The sequence below is a fragment of the Cupressus sempervirens genome, chromosome 8, assembly GCF_028749045.1.
Source record: "Cupressus sempervirens isolate cs-2001-9-10 chromosome 8, ASM2874904v1, whole genome shotgun sequence".
Taxonomy (NCBI): domain Eukaryota; kingdom Viridiplantae; phylum Streptophyta; class Pinopsida; order Cupressales; family Cupressaceae; genus Cupressus; species Cupressus sempervirens.
The window spans coordinates 249,888,939-249,913,889 of record NC_143125.1 but is presented as its reverse complement, the minus strand read 5'-3'; the positions used below and the strand labels follow the sequence as shown (position 1 = coordinate 249,913,889).

General features: G+C 34.6%; 1 protein-coding gene across 3 annotated transcripts in view; it reads right to left on the bottom strand.

Annotated features, from left to right (window-relative positions):
• The window catches only part of LOC149542419 (calcium-dependent protein kinase 26-like), a 36,482-nt gene extending 30,748 nt beyond the window's left edge, over nt 1-5,734 (bottom strand). The window contains exons 1-5 of one of the 3 annotated variants that reach the window (XM_089797357.1): nt 4,894-5,672; nt 3,780-4,739; nt 2,202-2,345; nt 1,928-2,080; nt 1,531-1,646 (exon numbers count right to left, since the gene is read on the bottom strand). In XM_089797357.1, the coding sequence (XP_089653483.1) occupies nt 1,531-1,646; nt 1,928-2,080; nt 2,202-2,345; nt 3,780-4,623 (1,257 nt within the window). In that variant the 5' untranslated portion in view covers nt 4,624-4,739; nt 4,894-5,672. Of the gene's footprint in view, nt 1-1,530; nt 1,647-1,927; nt 2,081-2,201; nt 2,346-3,779 lie in introns of all 3 variants that reach the window. The other 2 variants (XM_089797358.1, XM_089797356.1) reach the window with 2 other exon arrangements.
• Between the last annotated feature and the right edge of the window lie 19,217 nt (nt 5,735-24,951).

Sequence of the window (24,951 nt, the reverse complement as noted above, 5' to 3'; positions counted from 1 at the left end):
TTCCATTGTTAAACATTGCAATTCTCTTCCACGTTTTTGCCTTTTTATTTTGCTGAGAACATGATTATCAATCACACTGAGTTTGCGCTTGGAGATATATCCCATGGAAGAGCTGAATCATTAGCGTCTAGTAGGACTCCATTCTTTTTCCAAATTATACCAAGTTATGTGGTTATTCATAATCCAAGCATTGCAATATGTTTCATTATCAGTTGTTACTGCATTCTGATTTATATAGCAGTAAGCTACAGCATTATATCATGATGCAAATCATCTTGCTTAATATCATCAATTAGACCTTGTCTAAGTTAGAGTTGTTTATGATAAATAAAAAGCCAAGTATTCATGACATGTTATCGTATTTTATTTATGCCACTGAAAGTCAAAATCAAATGATATTTATTCTACAAGTCTTAAAGATTACACTTCTCAAATCACAGATTGTGATAAAGCTAGAAACATATAATATTCATATATCAGTTGAGGATCAACAGACAAAGCCGACTGCTCTAAGATTCTAGCACCTAGGACTCACCAGCTGTATAGCCATGGAAAAGGTGAAGAGGTGAGATGGACTCTGCAATAACATGGAAATAAAAGTCAAACATGAAATAAGAAATCTAAATTAAAATCATTTAATAGCTCATGCTTGTTCATATTATTGTTCCCCTAGTGTCAAGTCGAGTGGTGGTGATCGAGTCATTCAACCCATCAGAAAAACTTGGCCAAGGTCATTTTAAGACATGTTTGTCATCTATGATCACTTGATGTTAGTAGAGCCAGTTATTCAGACATGTTTGTCCATAACTATACGGACAATCTAAACACTGGAATACTCAGGTGGCTACACTAAAAATATCCCATGCCTAATCCCGAGGTAGGGAGGGCCTTTCTATTCAATAGATTGTGTGGGGATAAATATGGTCCGAGGTTGGGAAGTTAAGCCTAAGTCAATGCTTCTCCTCTTACCAAAAGTCAAGGCTTTCACAACCAATTAAAGACTCAACAGATATTTCTTGTATGTTCTTCTTTCTTTTTCATGTTATGCATTTAGTTTACTTTCATGTATGGAAAGATAGTAATTCGTTATTTCAGTTATTACAGTTGATCATTGCTATAGTTATTTCAATTGAACGTTATCATGATTATTTCAGTTAATCGTTATTATAGTTATTACAATTGTTATAGTTATTTCAGTTGATCATTAATAGTTATTTCAATTGAGCTTTGTTATTTTAGTTAATCATTGGTAGTTAAAAGCAATTAATGTCTCATGAAAAGGAATTCAATATATTTGTTCAATAATTTGTCCAGGAAAACTTTTTTCTAGTTCACCTTTATTTTGTTATGAAAATCCGTTTGTTACATTAGTGAAGAGCAATGTTTTTTGAAGTGACACAAAATATATAGTCTTCGTCATTACTCCAACTGGCCAAGCCATCACGTCTAAGGATGTCAATGCACCTAACCTTGGTTAACCTCCTGTCTACAATTACTTAATAGTGTGAATAAGAAAACCAGTCTGCTTACCATAAGAGCCATCTTCTTCAACTTATTCATTGCAGAGAATTGTTTTAGTCGGGACAACACAGCTGGATCCAAAGCTTTATCTGGAGCAACACCATCTTCACATATCCAAGGGTGACCTGTAATAATTATAAACTTGGCTTGTTTAATTATACTCAAAAAAATTCTATAGAAAGGAAAAAAACGGTATGTCCACATGAAGTTTCTAAAAAGATTTTGAAATGTTGCCAAACCCTTTCCAAATACAAGCCCTAGTCTTTCTCAGAAGTTCTTTCCTATTTTTCTTGACAATTACTCTAGAAAGTATCTAAGTTCACTGCTAATTTGCTATATGTTTCAAGGAAAGTAAGATCTGCTAACAAATGCAAATACAGTGAAGACTTGCAGAGTAATATCTCACATAGAACTTCATGTGCATGGATGCGCTGAGCTGGGTCTTTAGTAAGCATTTTCCTGATAAGATCCTTGGCACTCTCAGAAATTGAAGGCCAAGGTTCTGAATCAAAATCAATGTGGCCTCGTAGAACAGCATCAAAAATTCCCTGTTGGGTTTCTAAAAAATAAAAGTTAAAAAAATATCAGACATGAGTTGGCACATCCATAAATATATCTTTTCAAAGAAAAAGCTACTTTAACAGAATGAAATCTATTTGCAGCCTTTAGATGCCTCTCACCTGCCCAAAATGGTGGAACTCCACTAAGTAATATGTATAGAATGACTCCAGCTGTCCACACGTCTGCCTGTGGACCATACTGCTTGCATAAAACTTCTGGAGCAACATAGTATGGGCTTCCAACAACATCATTGAACACCTGGCCTACAAGTGCAATGGACCATTCAAATATTGCTTAAGCCTCTAAACTATATGTGAACTTACCCTAAGAGTCTATTTCAGATTCTTTTTCAAATCAAGTAATTCAGTCACTTTAAAAGGGAAGAGCTTCAAAGTATATGTTTTGGGAACAACATCAAAATGTGTTTAAATGAAAAACAAAAGGATGCAAAGATAAAAGAGCAAAACAAGTTCTTGACAATCCTAAAAGATGTTGATGGGAGTATGACATCTGTAAGAGAGGAGAATTGGACACAAGAATGAAATTTAAAAAGAGAGAAAATGTACAGAAGAAATAGAGAGAACAAGATGTTAAGAAACAAAAACATTTGAGGCGGTATAAAAAGGCCCAGCTCGAAATTGTCTGGAATACAACTATGTAAAGCATAAACATAACTAATCTCTCCAATATTGCATAATACTTAAGGCAAATTAAAAGCCACAGATTAAACTACTAAAATGTTTCAATTGTTTATAGACCGCAGAGAGTTCTATCAATTTTTCCCTTCTAAAGTTGAGAAATAGTTAAGAGATAATACAGACTGCAATTGAACTACTAAACCATTTCAATTGCTAATAGATTGAGCAGAGACAGCTCACGGTATGGATCTGTTTCTGAATGAATACTTTGTCGGAGATTTCCAGAATCCAGCACAATCAAATCCAGAAAACTATGATAACAAAGATTACTTCATGTTCTGTTTTTGAATCAAATCGCCATGTTTAATGGGTTTCAAAAGGGAGATCTTCAAAGACTTTCAAGAATATATATGCTATGAAAAATGAAATTGCCAGGAAAGCAATGCCAAATATATTTAAATGAAAAACAAAAAGGATGAGCAGAAAAAAGGGCAGAACAAAAATAGGGAATTGTGATATTTGTAGATGTAATTGGAAACACCACAGTTATAAGGGAGGAGAATCAGATGAAAAAGGAAAGATGCAGAAAGATGGAGCATGTGCAGCAGTAAAAATGAAAGAAAATCTGCTACGCTGCAAAACGTTTTAACCATTGTGTACTGGCCCATTTCAAAATGCAGGAATTTATCATCAATATTCCATCTAAAATATAATCATAAAAAGTACTTTCCAATCTTTTTCTCCTTTCTAAGATTGTTAAACAGTTTAGAGAAATTAAAAACCAAGGATTAAACAGCTAAACTGCTACAGTTGCTAAACAATTAACCAGGGAAGGTTGAAGAAAAGCAAAAAACATATCAGGACCATCTAAAAATACAAAAAAAATTATCACGAGTAAAAAATCAAATAAACCTTCCAAAAAAATTGTCTTTCTATCATTGTGAAATAGTGTAGGCAAACTTTCGACCACAGTTAAACCACGTAAGTGTTTCAATACCTAAAAGATTGACCAGGGAAAGTTCAAGAAATGTAAACAGAACCTTGTCTAAAGTGTCTTACCAGGTTTGAAAAAAACTGATAGCCCGAAATCAATTGCCTTCAACGACGAGTCATCATCCTTGTTTACAAGCAAGAAATTCTCGGGCTTTAGGTCACGGTGCATTACACCCAATGAATGGCAGGCCTCAACAACACCCACAATAATCCGGGTCAACTCAGCTGCCTTCCGTTCGCTAAAATGTCCTCTCTGTATTATGCGGTCAAATAGCTCACCACCAGCACATAGCTCCATAACAATATGAACATGTACCGAATCCTCATAAGCCCCTTTGATGGTCACAACGTTAGGATGCCCGGACAAATGGTGCATGATCTGAATCTCTCGTCTCACATCCTCAACATCTTCTTTGGAAATCAATTTCCTTTTGGGGATAGATTTACAAGCATATTCTTTGCCAGTGGAAATCTCAGTACATAAATAAGTCGTTCCAAATTGACCCTGACCCAATTTTCGTCCTAGCACGTAAAGATCCCTAAGACTCGCTGTGCGGTGACCCAGCACATAATAGGAAAGATTATCCCCCCTTTTCATGCTGTCCTCCTTGGGGCTCGGCAAAGCAGACTTATTCTGGTTTGGCAAATCGGACTTATTCTGATTCTGATTTTGATCCGTTTTAACGACCCCTTGTTTCTTTGATGGCTTATTAAAACTTTCTTTGCCAAAATCGTTTGAGATCAAACGCGATGTCAAACTATTAGTTGAGAGATCAGAAGTAGAGTCAGTCCTGCTCGTATTGTGTTCACTGCTGTTATTTATGTTACTGTTTTTCCTAGAGCGATCGGAGGGCTCTTTGAAGCCCTGACTATATATGTTTTTTAAAGATCCCCGGCATGTATTGCCCATGAAAATTAAAAGACGCTCAGAATTTAATATAGATTCCCCACATAGAAAATACCTCTAGATACACCAATGCGCCCGCTAATTGTTCCCCACAGTCAACTCCTTTGACCTTCTGATGGCTGAAAATTCAAAAATCAACTCATAAAAGTCAAACCGTGATTAATAACAGGTTACCCTAAAACGGTATCTATTCAAACCCTGGTTCACCTAATATGAAGTGGGCGCCAAAATATAAAGTATCAGAATTATGAAACGAATGTCCTCAGAACCCACCGTATAGCGCACAAAATCAATTTTCAGATCCCAAAAAGACACCCAGAATGAACAATAAAACAGTGTCTAGCCCCAATAAGCAGTTTTCATCCAAACCCTAGTTACACTAAGCACCCACGATTCCAAATCCCAATTGTCCAAACCTGAAGTGACTATGAAGATCAAGCAAAACTCTGATAGACCCAGATCAAAACAATTATAATACTCTTCAACCCTGGACGTCCCCAGCACGAAATGTAGTCAACAAGCAAGAATCCGCCGGCACTAGCTCTTTCTCGTACTTTTCGTACTGCGCACAGAATGAAACGCTAAATCTCAGGTAGCCTGAATGTGCACTTAAAATGCAAACATTTCAGCGAATCCCCCGTGGGATCCTGCGAGGCGGCTTCTTCTATAATTATTCATCATCATTTGTCATAGCTGGTAGATGTGCTAGCAAGGCTGATCAATCCATCGTTGGACTCTTTTGCCCCCTTTTTTGCCCTCATCTTCCTTTAAACACTTATTTTTCCTTCCAGATTTCTGCAATTTGTTCCCATTTGTTTCCTCGTTAGTTCTTTCTGAGTGGATGCCTATTAACAGTTCAATGTACCTGATGAGCTGCCCCACACTACTCCACTGTTGACTGACATCAGATTAGCTGTCCCCTTGTTTTCTTTTGCCTTTTGTTTCATTCTTTTTGGTTTTCCGAGAACAAACGAGTATAAGATCTCACGTGCCAGCACGCTGACGATTTGCGTAAATAGGTAGAATCAGTTCGTGGGGATATACTCTTGCCACTGAAAAAATGGAAGTTTCCGGGAAAAATATACAGCTACTGCCCAACTCTCTCTTTATCGACGCATTAACTTTTCTCCGATACATTTTTATTATTTTAAGTCAATTTTGTTTAATCATTGAAAGTGGCGTTGAAAAGACGAGGTTTTTTTCCTTTGTGGGAGGATAAAACTTCAAAATATATTGGCCTTTGGACAAATGAAGTAAAGGATGAGGTGTTTGATTTAATTATCTATTCCTATGCAGTAGGCATGAAATTTACTTTTAAAAATGTATAATTAGTACTTACATTTTTGTTTAAGGGTGCAAGGGTTAAGTCGATAGGCTTTATATTCTTCATGATATTCTTGAGTAGTCATTGTTTTGTTTTCGATTTCAATTAAGTTTTGTTGTTTGAATACAATATTCAAAACAATGCCATCTTTATTGTTATTTGTGGTAATAATAATTGTATTTTGTTTGAAGGTAACATAATCTAGGCGAGAATCCTCCTTTTTGTTTATAAGTGTATATGGATTACTTTTCAATTTCTACAAATTTAAAATGTTCATACTAAAAATTCATGTATAATAATTTCTTACATATTCTCTTTCCTTGTTTAATTGGTCTAACTAACTAAACTTGAGTTTTTTTTTTTTTTTAATTAGCAATAAATTATTGATAAAATATACAAATAGGTATCCAAATTTGAATTTACAATCATAAAGATAGATAATTTTACAATAAAAAACTAGCTAAATTGGACTACCTTTCCCAAAAAAATCATGAAATATTTTAAATATAAATTTATGAGAGACAAGATTTAAATTCCTTATGTATTGTATGCCTTTGTTTTATATGTATATGAAATTCTTTTAAAAAATTATTATATTTTAAAAATAATAAAATTGTTATTAAAGAGCTATCTTTACCAAATCTTGTATGGAAAATCACATAAGACATAGATCTAAATCTCCACAATCAATTTCTTAAGTCAAGCATGGATACTAAGTAATTCTAAGAATCATTCATTAAATTAGAAGCAAAAATTAGTGTACTTGTAAGAAGTATTCTAATTCCACTAAGGCCCCGTTTGGTTCGTGGATTTGAGGTGGAATTAGAATTCCGTATCCTAATAACTTTTCAATCCACTGTTTGGGTGTGCGAAACACGAATTAGAATTTGATAGAAATGGGATTCCGTATCCTCATTTATAGCCCATTTCGTGGATTTCGTCTTCCACCAAAATAGCTGGAATTGGTCATAAACCCGTTTTAATTCCAATTTTTATTAAAATGGGCATACGATATTTGTTGAAAGGCATAATTTTTTGCATCCGCGAGGAGCCTTTTTTTTGCATCTGCGGGGAGCTATTTCATTTCCCACTGGGAAATATCCATTGCCATTTTCGACCTCGCAGAAATTGGGGCAATTTACCCGGGCTGCCATGGTCGTTGGCTATTATTTAGAGGTCTTCATTTCCATCACATCTACCATGGCCCTTGGCTGTTATGTTGTTTAATAACCTACATGGTTGTGTTTCTAGTGGCACGTTAGGGCACGTTGCAAGATTGTTGAAGGTCTCCAATGATACACTTTGTTTTTTAAAAGATCTGTGGGATTTTCTCTCTCCAGGCCACGTGCTCGAGTTCCTAGTTGTGTTTGGTAAGATGCAGTTTCTAAGCTGACTTTAATCACACCATTACCACATTTTAATGGGGGAGGCTTGCTTGTTTTTTGGTTTCCCTACGATTCGTTTTCTTCGGTTTCCAGAGCAGAGGAGGCAATTTATTGTAGTTGCAATCTTTTATGAGTTGAGTTAACAGAAAATTTGTAAATTTAATTTAGTTCCTAAATGTGCAACCAAATGGAGGAAATGCATATTTTCATATTGAATTCTTGGTGAACCAAACGGGTCCAAAGTGAATCCCCAAAACCGAAACCTAGATTTCAAGTTCCAGAATCCCAAATCAAGGATTCTGGATACCAATTCTGAAATCATAATCCATCAACCAAACAGGGCCTAATAGAAAATAAATATTCTTTGAATATTCCTAAAAAGCTACTATATAACATTACTCTTTCATTATATAAATTATATTGACCAATCTAGCACTATATTATAAATAAGCATTTAAATATAAATTATATTAATCATAAATGATAAAATATATTTTTCAACGCTCTTAACTATTCAATTTCTACACAAAGTTTTATAAAATAGTGCTAGTAGGCAACTCTAATTTCTTATAAGAAAATAATTAATTTGATAATAATTTCAAATTTTATTTAAAATTTAGTAATCAAACAATAAAAATATAATTAATTATACTAAGATTTTCTTATAAATTCTTATACAACCTACTCTAAACTACAACCAATGAGCAACTTTGACCTACCATTAAAGATATAGTCATTTTACACATTAAAGTGCATCCTTCTACTTTGATAGAAAGACTCCAATAGCTATCCCTTGTTGTGATTGAGCTTACAAATTAAGCCTTTACGCTTCATATATATTGTTCAATATTCATAGTATTTTGCTTTTGTCGAGCACGATATGTGTGTGTGTGTGTGTGTGTGTGATGTCATAGGGCTAGATCTTGGACATCGGATCAACGATGTATTCATGAGATGGAGTAGGCAGTTTGGCAGAATGGCTTGGCTAGACTAGGTGATCTTTGTAGCTTAGAAGATGTCTTTAGCGACACAGGCCAGGTTGTTTCAAGATTGGCTCGTAATGGAATTTTGTCAAGACTTTGCGACATGATCTCATGATTTGATTAAGTGTTGGATTAGGCTGACATGAGCTTGTGGATAATTGAATCAAGTAAAATAGGACCCAAGGTTGGGTGTTAAGTCTTTCTTGGGCGTTACACTATATAACCGACTTATGTGTTGTGTAAGTCAAAATATTGCATCAAGCTAAGATGGGCCTATTTCATTATATGTGTTGGGCATTGGGATAGGGCTAGCCAAAATAGTCATTATGATATCCTTGATTGATGTAACTGGTCATTAAATTAATTTATGCAGTACAGTAAAATAGGTTAGGACCTATTTTGCATAACAGTTAGGACTAATGGTTTATCCAAGGTGTTCCTATATAAGGAGGCCTAGGCATTTCATTTCGAAAATAAGCAAGCAGTGACAAAGTAAGCACAAGTGGTGCAAACTTTGGAGTTCAGATCAAAAGTCAAGTGGTGCAAGTTCGAAGGACAATGAAGTGTTAAGTCAGAGTTGGAAGAGGAAGGCTCTTTCATGAGGCTGGCTGGGAGAGTTGTGGTTCCTTAGCGTATGTAATGTCCCCATTTTAGCAGTTGACCAAGTGTGTGTGCGTTAGCCTTGTTCTACATGGTCCCGAGGGCTAATGAAGGGTTTAATGGGATCTTGGAGTGTTTTGGCCTAGTCATTTCCAGTTTGGGCCAAAACGAAGTTGATTTACTCAGTTTCAGGCATACTTACTATTTTTAGTAAGTCGGCAGGACACAGTGCAGGTCAATTTTGGTGATTGGATTCGATACTCCTCGGTGAGAGCTTTCTGATGAGCTATCACTTGCATTATTCGGAGTCCGATTGCTAATACATTTTAATGCCTGAAGTTTTATTAAAGTAACGTCTAATTTAATTGTAAAATATTAAAGTGTTACTTTAATATTTATTTTATGGTGATGTGTACCCAAGGGAGACATAAGGGGTATTTTAATATATGTTTTATATTACACATATTTATCCCACATTGCCCATATGAGTTGAACGGACCCGTGGGAATAAAATAAAAGGAAGCATTTGTAGCTTCATTAGACAGGTTGAATATGAGAAGAAATTGGTGTGTGAGTTGAAGCTTTGTTCTTGGCATTTGAGGACGTCTATCCTCTCTTGTAACATTCTAGACGTCATTCCCTTGGGGTTTGGCCTTTGGAATTCTTTCTTATTGGCTTCATTATCAGGCAGTTTAGTTGCATTTTTGGCTACAGGAAGATTTGATATTTTGCTCATATCTTCTTCACTACTTGTCCGACGCTTATGCCACTTGGAGGAAATGGTATTATGAAGGTAGTGGACTGATTGGAGGACAAAGTATTGTAGCATCAAGTTCGTAAGCATGGGCTGGAGTATTATGACAATATTGCTGAAGTAATTAGTGAGTTGATAAATCTGCCATGTATTTGGTTTTATGAATTCTGAAAATAACATTTTATTAGCAGCAGTTCATTTCCACTTTGCATATTGTTGTAGTTTCTTTCTTGTTTATGTTGTATGATACCAATTCCATGCACGAAACACAACAAACAAATAAACGTTTGATTTCCAGAGTTATAAGGGGTTTTAAGAAGTTGAATGCAAACTGTTTGACATAATTCCTTTCAGCAATTTGGTTTAGTTTTTGGGACATTCAGGGGTGCCCATTACAGCGTACTTGAGTTGGGAGCTTAGCTTGATGTTAACTGATTGGAGATCTAGCTTGGGTAGCAGATCAGGCTTAGAGTCAACAAACCAAAGGGACAGTGAATTCAAAGAGCATCAAAAGTAGTAAACAAACAGAAGGGCAATAGATGGTCTTGAACACGAGGCTGTGGGATTGTGTACTTTTTTGGCGTCTTCATTCCTATCTTATTTGTGTGTGAGTCGGAGTGCTTACTTTCTATGTAATAATTGTGATAGGCTAAGACATATTAGCTCTTTCATATCGGGGCAATTTGTATTCTTCAATACAGTATCGGATTTGCTTTATACTTGTATTTGGCACTTGTGATAAAGAGATTCAAGGGGAAATCGCCCCATCATTATATATTGTTATGTGTTGTATTTGCATTGCATCCATCTAGTGTACTTCTCATGGTAGCATACTCTTAAGAACTTGTCGTGCCAGGTGTTATTTAAGTCTATGCATCTTGGGAGATTGGTAATTTAGCTTCTGCACAAGCGTATATTGGGGACAGGTGTAGTCCAGGACCCATTTCCATATCGAGTCATGATGGTATGATGAGCTAGGGTAGCCGATGCTGAACAGTTAATCCCAAGGATCGTTACATGTGGTATCAAAGCAGTTTGATCAAAGATCAAAAGAAGTATTTTGGTAATACTTGTTGCAGATCAATTGGGTGGAGCTGGTTAGATCTATGTGGCTTGATCTTGGGAAGGTCAAGTTATTTATTTTATGGTCAGATTGGTTGGAGGTGATTTTCTTTGAAGGCACGACATAGATCAAGATCGAGCTGAGCGAGGTTGAATTGGAACTTATCACTCTGATTTATTTAAGACGGTCTGAGACATTTGATTTGGTGGCATTGTGTTTCGATCTAGCTAGATAAGCTAGTTTCAAAGTAGATCTAAATAATATGAGATACGAACTTGGTGGTTTTATGATGGTGCAATGGTAAGAAGTGAATGAAGCAATTAGGCATGGTTATGTTTATTGGGTTGGTGATCAGATCAAGTTGATCTTGGCAAAGTTGTCAAATTGGTCACCCTAACAGGGTGGATCAGAGGTAGTCAAATGGGATTGGCGAGGCAGTTCGAGATTAGACTTGATGGATCATTGTACTAAGATTTGTATTGAGTAGATCGTTATTGATGCAGGGAGATTTGGACTAGGTGTTCACATGTATTTGTGTGTGACTTGGTTGCTCCAATGGTTTAAGCAATGTTATGCTTTGGGGAGGTCAGATTATGATATAGATAGGATGATTGGGAGCGTGAGATCTATATGGGATGATCGTGGCAAGTGTTTCATTCATGGCAACTATGTCAAATCAGGACTGAGAAGGCATTAGTTTAAGTCTACATGGAGATTTGTTCTTCATCAAAGAGAGACCTTGGGAGAAGTCTTGGTTGCTTTGATGAAGTTTATTTTCAAATATTCGAGAGCAGCTCGTGAGACTACAAGTCAGTTTAAGGGCTTGGTATGGATGTGTGATCCAACTAAGTTGAGATTTAAGACAACACATTTTGGAGTAACTTGTCAAGCCTGGGTACTTGAAGCAGTTCGGAGAGGTCAACACTTGGTTTCTACATTACGTAGCAATAGCTTGATAAGGAGATCAACTTGGTTGTGCAGCGGTCATTTTGCGGAGTGGTGTACAAGACTAAGTTTGGGTCATCTCGATGATTGCTGATACGAGTTGGTTCTTTTGTTTAGTTCAATTTTGCACTTGGTTGGAAGAGTGTGAAATGAATTGGTTCGTCATATGTGCGATTGGGCAGTTGATCATGAATCTTGGACAACAATGTGGATATGAGTTGATCATTTTTTGCTTAGGTATGAAGATTCACTCGGGTTCCTCAGTACAAGGAATTCGAGCCAGCTTGAGTGATATGGCAGAGATCACCTCTTCGTACATTAAGGCCAAATGTGCAAGCGTAAAGGATGTCACCACAATTTAAATGGGGTAGGATGTCACAAGGCTAGACTTTGGACATTGGATCGACGATGTATTCATGAGATGGAGTAAGTAGTTTGGCATAATGGCTCGCTAGACTATGCAATCTCAACAGCTTAGAAGATGTCTTTGGCGACACAAGTTGGGATGTTTCAAGATTGGCTCGTTATGGAGTTTTGTCAAGACTTGACAACATGATCTCATGATTTGATTAAGTGTTGGATTAGGATGACACAAGTTTGTGGATAATTGAACTGGGTAAAATAGGACCCAAAGTTGGGTGTTAAGTCTTTCTTGGGTGTTACACTATGTAACCGACTTTTGTGCCATGTAAGTCAAATTATTGCATCGCACTAAGTTGGGCCTATTCCATTATATGTATTGGGCATTGGGATAGGACTGACCAAGATAGTCATTATGATATCCTTGATTGATGTAACTAGCCATTACATTAATTAATGCGGTGGGGTAAAATAGGTTAGGACCTATTTTGCATAATGGCTAGGACAAATGGTTTACCCGAGGTGTTCCTATATAAGGAGGCCTAGACATTTCATTTGGAAAATAAGCAAGCAGTGAATGAGCAAGCACAAGTGGTGCGAACTCTGGAGTTCAGATTGGAAGTCAAGTGGTGCGAGTCTGGAGGACAACAAAGTGTTATGTTAGAGTTGGAAAAGGAATGCTCTTTCATGAGGCTGGTTGGCAGAGTTGTGGTTCCTTTCTATACTTGAGTTGGGAGCTCGACTTGATGTTAACTGATTGGAGATCTAGCTTGGGTAGCAGAGAGGGCTTGGAGTCAACAAGCCAAAGGGATAGTGAATTTGAAGAGCATTGAAAGTAGCAAGCAAGCAGAAGGGCAAGAGATGGTCTTGAACATGAGGCTCTGAGATTGTGTACTTTGTTAGCATCTTTATTCCTGTCTTATTTGTGTGTGAGCCAAAGTGCTCACCTTCTATGTAATAATTATGATAGGCTAAGATAGATTAGCTCTTTCATATAGGGGTGATTTGTATTCTTTAATACAATATCGAATTTGCTTTATATATGTATTTGGCACTTGTGATAAAGAGATTCAAGGGGAAATTGCCCCACCATTATATATTGTTCTGTGTTGTTTGCATTGCATCCATTCAGTGTACTTCTCATGGTAGCATACTCTTAAGCACTTATCGCCATGCCAAGTGTTATTTAAGTCTATGCATCTTGGAAGATTGGTAATTTAGCTTCCACACAAGCGTATATTGGGGATAGGTGTAGTCTGGGACCTGTTTCCATAATGAGTCATGATGGTATGATGAGCTAGGGTAGTCGGTGTCGAACGATTAATCCCAAGGACCGTTACATGTGTGTGTTTATATATATATATATATATACATGTATGTATATATATATATACATGTATGTATACATATATATATACATACATGTATATATATACATATATATATACATACATACATACATATATATATATATACATACATACATATATATATACATACATACATACATATATATACATACATATATACATACATACATATATACATATATACATACTTACATATATGCATAATGTATATATATATATATGTATGTATGTATGTATATATATATGTATATACATATATATATGTGTGTGTATATACATATATATATACACATATATATATACACATATATATACATATATATATATATATATGTATATATATATGTGTGTATATATATATATATATGTGTGTGTGTGTGTGTGTGTGTGTGTGTGTGTGTGTGTGTGTGTGTGTGTGTGTATGTGTATATATATATATGTATACAACACGATTGTGTGCAATGACACACAAGAACTTTAATTAATATTAGCTCAATACCCTAAATATAAATCATTTGATTTGTCATCTTATTTCCCTCTTATTTTGGTGCTTTCATAAGTAGAATGTTAACGATTTTGCCTCATTTCACTTTAAAAGATTGTAATCATCCACACGTAAACATTTAATCATTTTAGTGTCAATTATAAATGTATCTATGGAATAACATTTTTCATTCTATTACAAAGTAAACAAACTTAGAAGCAATCTATGTATTTTTCCAAAATAATGCATAATCATTGTTTTCATTATTTATATTGTCATATGAATAATTGATCAAATAAAAATGTAATGTGTAAATTCTGATTATTTTTTAAATTAATGACCAAAACAAAGAAAATAAAACATTCATGAGGATTTTTTTTTTTTTTTTTTTTGAATTCAAAATGACCATAAATCTACTCAAAATTTGAGACATGAAATCTATCCACAATTCACTCTTGAGTGATCAACTCTATCTTTAATTAACTACAATTTTAAAAGCTTTGGGAGAGAACTGCATAACACCATCAGTGTGGTTCCAAGCATAAGATTTGACGTGGCAAATGACAATCATGTGATTAGGTTCTAAAATTTAAAAGTTTAGACGTTTCCCTGGTAGGTTTTGGCTTTTCCTACATAAGAATTGATACCATTTTTCGACACTATTTTCCTATGATTTCCCCTTTTTACTATTGTTTCTTGCAACCACTGCAAGCTAGGTTTTTGGTCGTTCACATATTTCTATGGCATCCAACATAGCTGGAGTGTCCTAACATTCTAGTGGCAATTTTGAGAGTAATAAGCCTATCAACTTAATAAAGTATCTATTTATGTTTTACATCCAATTTGAAAGTGTATAATTGACATATAAATCTTTTTTTTTTTAATGAATGTTATGCACTCTTTTTTATTTGTATAGGAATAAAACAAATGATCCTATGCACCTCTTCTACAACAACAAAACTTGTACATGAAATTGTGTATTTCACATAATCTCTCAACAATACATTTCATAATTTCAAAATAACCCCTTTTATTAAATTTCATTTCATTAGGGCTTCTTAGAGCAAGTAAATACAACCGAATTCACCAAATAAATTTGAATTCTCATAATTCATTTGAATGCTCCTAAAAAATGAAAATCTTCTTTCTTCATTGTTTGTTGCATTACAATATGTTGTTTGGGTCTTCTCTATCTTGACCAGTGTACACTATTTTTTGCTTCATTATCAGTCTACATGCCATGAGTTCAAAGTTCTAAAGAACCACTATCATGCTCCCAAAGGTGAAGTCAAAGGTGTTGCAAACACCATTGGTAGAATTGGTAAAGAGAGTGGATGTAAAGAGTGTCTTGGAAACATGTAGACTGTCAAGAAATCTTACCCACATGGAGGTCGAATATTGGTCCTACCATGTTCTAGAAAGTGATGTCACAGGCAATGAATTTCTTCCCTTGCAGCTACATTTTTTGTTCCAAATTAATGTTAGATTAAAAGTACACTACTAGATTAAAAGAAGAAAATGAAAACATAGGTCAGTATTTGAGAAATATCTATTTGAAATTTTGATGTAGGAAGTAATATATTTCATATGATAAAGATAAAGGGGATCAAAACTTTTAATGAAAAAAATGTCAAAGTGATGTCACGAGCAATGAATTTCTTCCCCTTGTAGCTACATTTTTTGTTCCAAATTAATGTTAGACTAAAAGTGTACTAATAGATTAAAAGAAGAAAATGAAAACATAGGTCAATATTTGAGAAATATCTATTTGAAATTTTGACATAGGAAGTAATATAGTTCATATGATTAAGATAAAGGGGATCAAAACTTTTAATGGAAAAAATGTCATTGGTGTATCATAAACTTTCAACATAAAGTTGCAATGGAGAAAATGGTTCCACTTAGATCTTTACTACAATAATGTGAAATCATAATAGCTCTGGAAACCCTCTTAAACAATTTATTTCAATTCAAAGAAACAATTTGAAATGAAAACTTATTGCAATCAAACAACAAAGCATCAATTTTGAAATGAAAACTTTTAGTCAAGTGGTGAATTGAGAATAATGCAAACCAAAAGAAAGTGGATCGGTACTTTGAAAAGGCTTTCAGCCTTATTTAGCAAAAAGAACAAGAGTTTCCCTACTTCTATAGAGATGAATACATGTAGAGGCCCAACGTTGTGCATAAGAGTCAACTTAACCAACAATTTGAAGCACTGAATTTAATTAATGGAGGCGAATTCATATGGAGAAAGATTTTTGGTCAAATGTGGAGGAATTCCTAGGTTCAACCAAGGTGTGCACCCCATTGAAGGTTTAGTCTGATCGAGGAGCTCAAGATGAGTACTGGGTATTCTCATGGGTGTGGGCTTTTTGGATTTCATAGCATCTGAAATAGTGTGCCTATGACTGTAAATTCTTGCTCCTTTTCCACATTGTTCTTTGTGTTCCCCATTTTATTTGTCTTTCTTCTCCTCAAGCTAGGGAGCAAAAAAATTGAGGGTGATGTAGCCTCTTGATTTGACAATTTAATTTCAACACTCATTGACAAAAACTACACACACCTACCCTAGTTTCTTACTTAATGGCGGCCTCAATATTATGTTTGAATTGAAATCTACAATAGTAATTCAAACATGTCATTGATAACTTATGATAGAAACCACCTTTCTAAACATTGTGAAAACATACCTAATGATCTTATGTGCAACTTATACATAATTTTATTTGTCTGAATTTAAAGAAATCCATACTATTGAGTAAGAATGATAGAAACAAAATAAAAGAAGGAAAAACAAATATAAGAACAACCTTCACAAAAATTCCAGATAGATGAGGCTCTATATTTTTGGAGTAGAAAAATATTGTTTTTATTATTGTGGCCTAAAAATGACAATTTGTATAATTCATTTCATATTTTTTATACAATTTTTTTTTAATGTCCCCTCCTTAATTCTAGAAATTATCGACTTAAAGCCTCTAATCATACAACAGAGAATGTCCACTTAAACTACTTGTAACAATAGTTCAAATTTATTACATGCAACCCAACTACCAATGCATAATTGCATGATATATGTTGATTAGGAAATTTCAAATAGTTTTCAATTAAAGAAAACAACTCCAAAGAACATGCATTGATAAAAGACTAAGAAATATGAATAATAATCTCAAATCTAAACTACTCCTAAAATGAGAGAATGTCAGTGGAACAGGTGATTCTTAATACATTCAAAGCATTAATCTTCATAGACAACATGACAAAATTCTCCATTAAATTATATTTTATGATATTAAATAAACATTGGAAAGTTCCACTTACCTAAGAAATAAAGTTGACAATAAGGTAAGGGAGATTTGGTTAGTAGAGAATAGATTTATTTTTAACTAATTTTTTAAAATATTAATTTAAAAAAGTACCATCAGAAAAGTGAACGAAAAATCTAAAAATCGGGAGTACAAATAAAGTTTTCGATAGAAATTTAAATTACAAGAGCAAACCTTCCACACAAAGCCTGTCGATTTATATATGTCATGAGCAATTATTCTTTGTAGTGTTTATTTTCATCAAATTTGAAGGATTTTTGGTGTGAGTTGAGATTGATGAAAAAAGGCACCTAATATATTGTTGGCATTAAGTTAGTATTGTCATTAGTGACAACACTTATCCATATCAGTATAGCTACCGAGCTCAGCACTTAATTCTCTACACTCACCAAGCATTCCAGTGTTAACCAAGCTTTGAAGAATTCAACAGTTTACACCAAGCAGACAGTGGCTACCAAGCAAATACAGGCAATGTGAAGATCAGTAGTGTCTACCGAGCTTCACAATGTCTACCGAGTATTAAGCTTGTGTCATGAAGATTCAGTGTAAACCAAGCATTGGAAGAAGTAGTGTTTACCGAGTAAAGCAAGGTAAACTCAGTGTGTAGTATCTACCGAGTGACACTACATCTACCAAGTCACCAGTGATCACCAAGTTCAGAACTACATCGAGTGATTAGTATGGACCAAGCCTTCACTTCTATCGAGTGCATGACGATGTCGAATAATGCAGTGGACATTGTGTATCAGAAGGTCACCGAGTTAGTTCAGTGAACTCGAGTTATTTACTATTGGGCCAACTTTGTAATGTATTTGTTCACTTGTGTTTTGGCTGACCTTGCAGTTTTGTGAATTTGAAAGGTATATATGTAAGGTGTATTGTAAGATATCAGTATGTATCAAGAAATAGAGAAGTAATATGAAATATTTTTAAGAAGTGCTTGCGAAGGATTATCAACAGTAGTTCAAGGAATACAACAAGGTCATTACAGAGGCAGAAAGGCTATATCCATCACATAAGGTGATCAGTGCATAAAGGATCTTATCAGCAATCAGTTGTAAGTAGATCCAATACTTCATCTTAACAGGTGAATCAATTTCTAAATCCTCTAACAAGGTAGACTTAACAGTCTTTGTACAAATCTCTTAACTGAGTGCATACTTCATTATATGTTTGTAAATCCTCTAACAAGGTGGACCTAGCAGTCCTTTGTGCTTCTAATAGGGTAGATCACCAAAAGTGGTCAATGTAAGCATTAACATGCCAACTTTATGCTGCAATATTGAAGTTTTGTGGGTATCATCCCTACCCTAGTTTTACTTTCAATTTGGAAGGTTTCTGGGTCACCAAATCATTATGTTATTTTGTGTGATGAATGTTTTAACTTTCAATATTAATGCATGCAGTACTATAGATTGATTTGTGGAAAATTTAAAGGGAAGAATTTAAAGTTATTGATTCACCCCTCCCCTCTCAGTAACTTGTCATATCTTGAATATTCCCAACAATATACATACATGTATACACATATGTATATATTTTCATATATACATACATACATATATATACATATATGTATATATGCAAATATATTCATACATGTATACATGCAATATTTTGATCACTAAAATTGGTCATGGTGGTTTTGATTTGTTGAATGTTGAACCACACAAAACCTATATTGAAATTCAAATTGTTTTAATAAATTTGTGTTGCTTCTCATAAAATACATATTAATACTAGAGAGACCAAAACTCGTGATGAACCTAGTGGTGGAACCTATAAAACTTGTTTATCCCAGCATGTCTTTTTCATCAAACCCATAAGTCTATCATCATTTCTTTTCCCAGTTGAGGTTAGAAGGCTAGAATTATTTTGCAAGTAAAACATTACATTTTTAAGTTAAAGCTCACTGTATAATATCCTATCGGCTAATTATGTTAAAAAAATCAATTAACTATTTTAGTAAGGTTAGGGCTATAATTATGAATAGGGTTTAGGATTAGGGTTAGTGTTCAAATTATAGTTTATTTTGGTTTGTACTAAGGTACAAATATATGGTTAAGGTTAGAGGGAAGGTTAGGATAAATTTTACAATTAGAGTTTAAGGTTGACTTGTTGGGGCTGCGATGTGTTAAGACTTAGGTTGTGGTTTAAAGTTGTGGCTATAATTATGGTCAGCTCTCTCTCTCTCTCTCTCTCTCTCTCTCTCTCTCTCTCTCTCTCTCTCTCTCTCTCTCTCTCTCTCTATCTCTCCTCTATCGATTCCCACTCTATAGATAATGGACCCCTAACCCTATATCTCTTTTCTCCCCTCTCTTATCTCACCATCATATCCCTCTCTCTCTCTTCACCTGTATCTCTACTATCTCTCTAGGTTGAAAACATCTCAGTTTATTTTTGGAAATTAAGATAATGAGGTTTGTTAGGGTTATCATTTTTGACAACATATACCTTGTATGAAGAGGGATAATCATAGTACAGAGTTTTGGATACCTAGTCTTGAAAGTTGTTTAAGTGATATTCAAGAAAACAGTGACTAGACAAAGTTTTTGTTTTAGCATGATTTGCTAGAAGCACTTGAGACTATGCATAGTTAAGGAAAGGTAGTAATGATGTATAGAGCATGTGGTTAACTGTGCTCAAGAAGATTCATCATACAAGTCAAGTTATGGACATTTTTTTCTAGATATAGGTTATGACAGGAAAAACAAAGAAGATGAAATCGTAAAGGCATTTTGTTTTACTAAAACAATGACTTAACAATGTTTGGATGACATCTTGGATGTTAACCCACACATGGAAAAAGTTAATTTAAAATATTTAGCAAGGTATCAAGCAGCAAGGTCGATAGCATGAAATAATTTGGTATAAAGAAGAGTTTTTTGTTTATAATAAGTTTGACATTGTATTATAATGATATAATGTTTGAATGCACACTTTCTATTGATGTAAACTTGATGATAGTAAACTACAATACATATGTATGATCAGCTTTGAAGAAGACGCGAAAAAGGACAAATTAGATATTGAAGATATCAACATTATCAAAAAGATTTTTGTATCTAGACCTTTTGTATTAAGATTGTACTATTGTATATGCATGTTTGGGTAATGCGCTCAACTTTCTATTTGTATTAATATTGGAGCTTTTAACAAGACCTAGTCCTCTAACAAGGACATATATACTATACATATGTAATATACTCCTAACAGAGTCAATATCTTTCACAAGATACTTTTGATTAGTGGATCATTTTGTGGGTACCATCCCTGCTGGGGTTTGCCCTTGGCCAAGGCTTCCCTAGTTAACAAATAATGGTGTTATGAGTTGTATTGTGTTATGTTATGTTTACTTTTTAGGTTTCTCATAGACACAAGTTTAAAGCTTGTTAATGATGTCCATAGTTGGGAAAAAAAAAATTGTGGAGCACTAATTCACACCCTCCCACCCCTCCTAATGTTCCCTATTTCTAACAATTGTTATCAGAGCTTAGATACTCATAGGAGTCCTAAAAACTTGAGTAACATATTTATGGATATCAATTAGTTATAGAAGAATCTTGAGGAAGCTCTTGAGGAACTTTAAATAGTTATAGAGGAAAGAAACAAATGAAGATCAAACTTAGAGATGCACAATACATTGTTCAAAAATTGAAAGAGTGGATTGAATCATCTAAATCCAAGAAGAAAGAGTCATGTGATTAGATCAAGGATAGTGATCCAGTTTCTAAGCTCAAGAAGGAGAACAAAATTCCAAAGCATGATCTTGAGATTACAAACTTAAAGATGAGCATGATGGAAGATGAAAAGAAAAGTCAATCTAATTTGAGATCTAAGAATGCAGACCCAAAATCCAAACTTACCAAGCTAACATCTAAACTTGAGACTACAAAGCTACAATATACAAAACTTGAAAAATACAACACTATTATAAAAAAAGAACTTACTCAAACAAATAAACATCTTGAGAACTTATATTTAAGTACTGAGAAGCTTGATAAGAAGATTATGGCGCAAAGATATATTGGAGACAAAACAAGATTTGGATACATTGAAGGAGAACCATCTAAAGGATCTCAAGTTACTGAGGAATAAGACACGGTGAACCAACAACTTAATCAACAAGAACATCTGAACAAAGAAGTACATAATCAACCTAAGAAAGTAAGGAAACAATTTAATGGAAGATGCTTTGCATGTAATCAACTTGAACACATGAAGAAGGATTTTATAGGTAAGTATACCAAACCCTTTTCTAGTTATTGTTATAGTTGTTTTTCTTATGGACATAAATCTAATACGTGTAGGAAACCTCTAGATATAATTATAATAGTGGAATGTACGAAAGTACTAACCTTGCATCTAGTAGACCATTGGGAGCAACAAATGTCATAAGAAATTGAGTTATGTGTTATAAGTCCAACAATTATGGACATATTGCTAGGGATTGTGGATTAAAAACTAATAAATTTGGACCTATATATGGAAATAATGTTACAACATGTCATATTTGCAACAATTTGAGACATACAAGAAGGTTTTTTTTATAATGAACTACATGAGATCATAGAATATGAGCTTTAGAAGGAATGTAAACAACAATATAAGAAGGAATGGAAATGTGAAACAATTTTTTTAAAGACTAGACAAAACATTTGTTAAAGCAATATCACCTACAAACACTCAAGTATGCATAGAGAAAAAAAATGACACATTAGAGAAATAGTTAAAATTAGTAGTAGTTGCTAAGAAACCCTTATCAACTTAAAACAATCAATTTGTTAGAGAAACAAGGGATAATACACTTGAAAATTCATCAGACCCTAAAATGGTGACATAAAGTTTTGCGCACTTGGGAGAAGCATAGAAATAATGTCTAGAATCCGCAACTAAGGGTACATAAATAAATGAGATCATATGTGAGCATGAGAAAGGAATTCAACCTACTAGGTACATAATCATCTTTTTGAGTTTTGTGTATTAGCATAATTAATGTAGATCAAATTTGAGGTAGATATAAGGATTGAAATCGAAATAAATAACAAACATTCAAGAATTTGGATCCTACAAGAACTTTTGAAGGGGATTAAAGAGAGAACTAAAGGTGACCTAAAGTAATTGAAAAGTATATTCAAGGAAATTTATGTCAAGCTCTAATTCTATGATATTGAGGTATTTATTCACATCACTAAGGTTAATATGTGAAGTCATTTGCAATTAAGAATGAAGCCTACACTATTGCATGACATATTGGAAAAATCAAGGTATAAGTTCAAGAAAAACCCTATAGAAAATTTGGAAGATGACCCAGGCAAGTCATTTTCGCAAATTTCGGATAGAGTGTTAGTTGTGGAGGATGTAAGGTCTTACATACATTACAAGTTTGAAACCTTAGGAGATAATGATATTTCAAGTGAATTTGATAAGGTATATGTAAGGAAACTTGGCAATAAAGAATATAACCGTTTCCACATAACCCATAATAGATCTAAAATAAATACAGAATTAAAATCCACATGCAAGAGAATAGAAAACATACCCACAAAATTGTGACACAAGATATACCCTGGGAAACCCTCATTGAGGGAAAAACCCAGCCTCCAAAAGCATCCATCACCATGTATTATTCAGCAAAAATACCATTGCCATACAACCATGGAAGCCTTCATGGCCATAGCCACAACCGAGCAAACTATGTGAACAAGCATGAATCCACACATCCCATGCCATGCTTTCAACCTTCACAAATGCTCCCTTGGCTAACCTGTCAAGCCTTGTCCCGCTCAACTCTTGCCTTTTGTCTTCTCCTTGTCACTCTCTCTCTCTTGTCTATCCAACAACTACCCTTGTGGCTGCTTATATAGTAGCAAGTCCCACAAAACCACCAAGTGGTATTACATAAACCATGTGCTAAAACCATGTGCTACCTAACCCACTGACCCCACATTTAATATTGAGCATTTAATTCTTTTTCCCAATATTAAATAATTACATGAAATATTTTCACAATGTTACAATACAACTCATCAAGAATATTCCATGGGAATCTTTACATGTTGCACGTCCATCTAGGTACAACATTACATAATAAAATAAAATAATAAAATAACAATATTATGCAATGTGTGCAACACCCATTATCTCAACAATCTCCCACTTGTTGTATACATTGCATAGGGTCAATCCATAGCCACATAAATGAACAAGGGAACAATCCCTCCAAGCACATCCACCATCATGGATCAAAATACACCAAGTGCTCCATCCTGGTACCCGCAACAAAATCAAAGTATCTAGCATCTCGAACATGAATGATCTCACCTCCTATTATGCCACTGCCACTGGACATACATAGAAGCCATCCAAAGAGAAAGCCACCCAACCTGTCGCATTAGAAGATCATAAAATCTTGTACCAACTAAAATTCCAAGCACAAAAAAAAACCTGATCCAAAGGTAATCACATGTATCCGTAGTTGTCAAAATATCCATAGCTGAAATAGCATCCACAGCAAGTGCCAAACCCATCCAACTATCCATACCTCAAAGGTATAACAAGTGAATCTTATATCACTGACATATCCAATCTGCAACCTACAATCACAAGCCTCAAGAGCAATACCTGTCACATATATACCAAGAAGCTCCCACTGCAAAAGATAATGTCAAATCTATAACCAATCCACTCAACACATCTCAAAGAAGTGAATCCATGTAGTATCAAGGACATCCACAATACATAATCCAATATCTTGCAAGAACAACTCTCATAACAAGTCTCCAATGCTCTCCCAAGTTCACCACAACCAACAAAGGAAAGAGATAAAGGAATAACCATGTCATCTCTCACATGACATGCATGAGCACAAACCAGTGATCACAATCTCTAACCAATCTCAAATCTAATGTAAGCAAAACTGAACATCTAGGAAGATAACCAAGACCAAAGAAACCATGCAAATCATAACCTGTATCATGTCCTTCTACACACACCTCTAGATGTAAACTGTGCAAGTATGATCTCCTCCATAAAACCCCAACAAGAAGCCTCAACAACACCCAAACCATACCATATAACTAATCATGGATGTAAGCCTCTCACAATAAGATCAAACTCATAAACCATTCCTAAACCAAGGAATAACCATTCCTAATCTAAGGAAAATGCCCAATATAAAACCATCTCCCAAACTCAACCAGCATAACAACATATGCACATGGAGATAACCAATGCTAAAACCATCTCTCAAATGAACCCTCTAGAACTAACTCATGTACCATAGCTCAAGATCCATATCCATGAAAGACAAGCATAAATATAATGCAACTGAGAAAAATAATGGGCTATACCTCTCAAGTAGCAAACCGCCGAGTAGACCAAGAGTGGGGAATGAGAATGCTCATCAAGATACCCAAGTCTCCAACCAAGACTCATCTAAGAACAATCTCCTCTCAAGTCCATATCAGGTGACTGCCCCTCGGACTTCCTGCTGAAACCATCAACCGTCCCAAAAAATACTTCTCTAATCCAAGAGAAATCAGCGTCACCACCGTCTCTAAGTATCCATGAGCACTTGTAACCAATCAATCTATGCCAACTCCAAATGCAACATAGCAATATCATGAAGTATCCAACTTATGATTAGTGTACTCAATACCAAGAAACTAAACTAAGATCAATGTCAAAGTTCCAACCATGGCCTCAGGAACATAAACATGACAACATGATCTT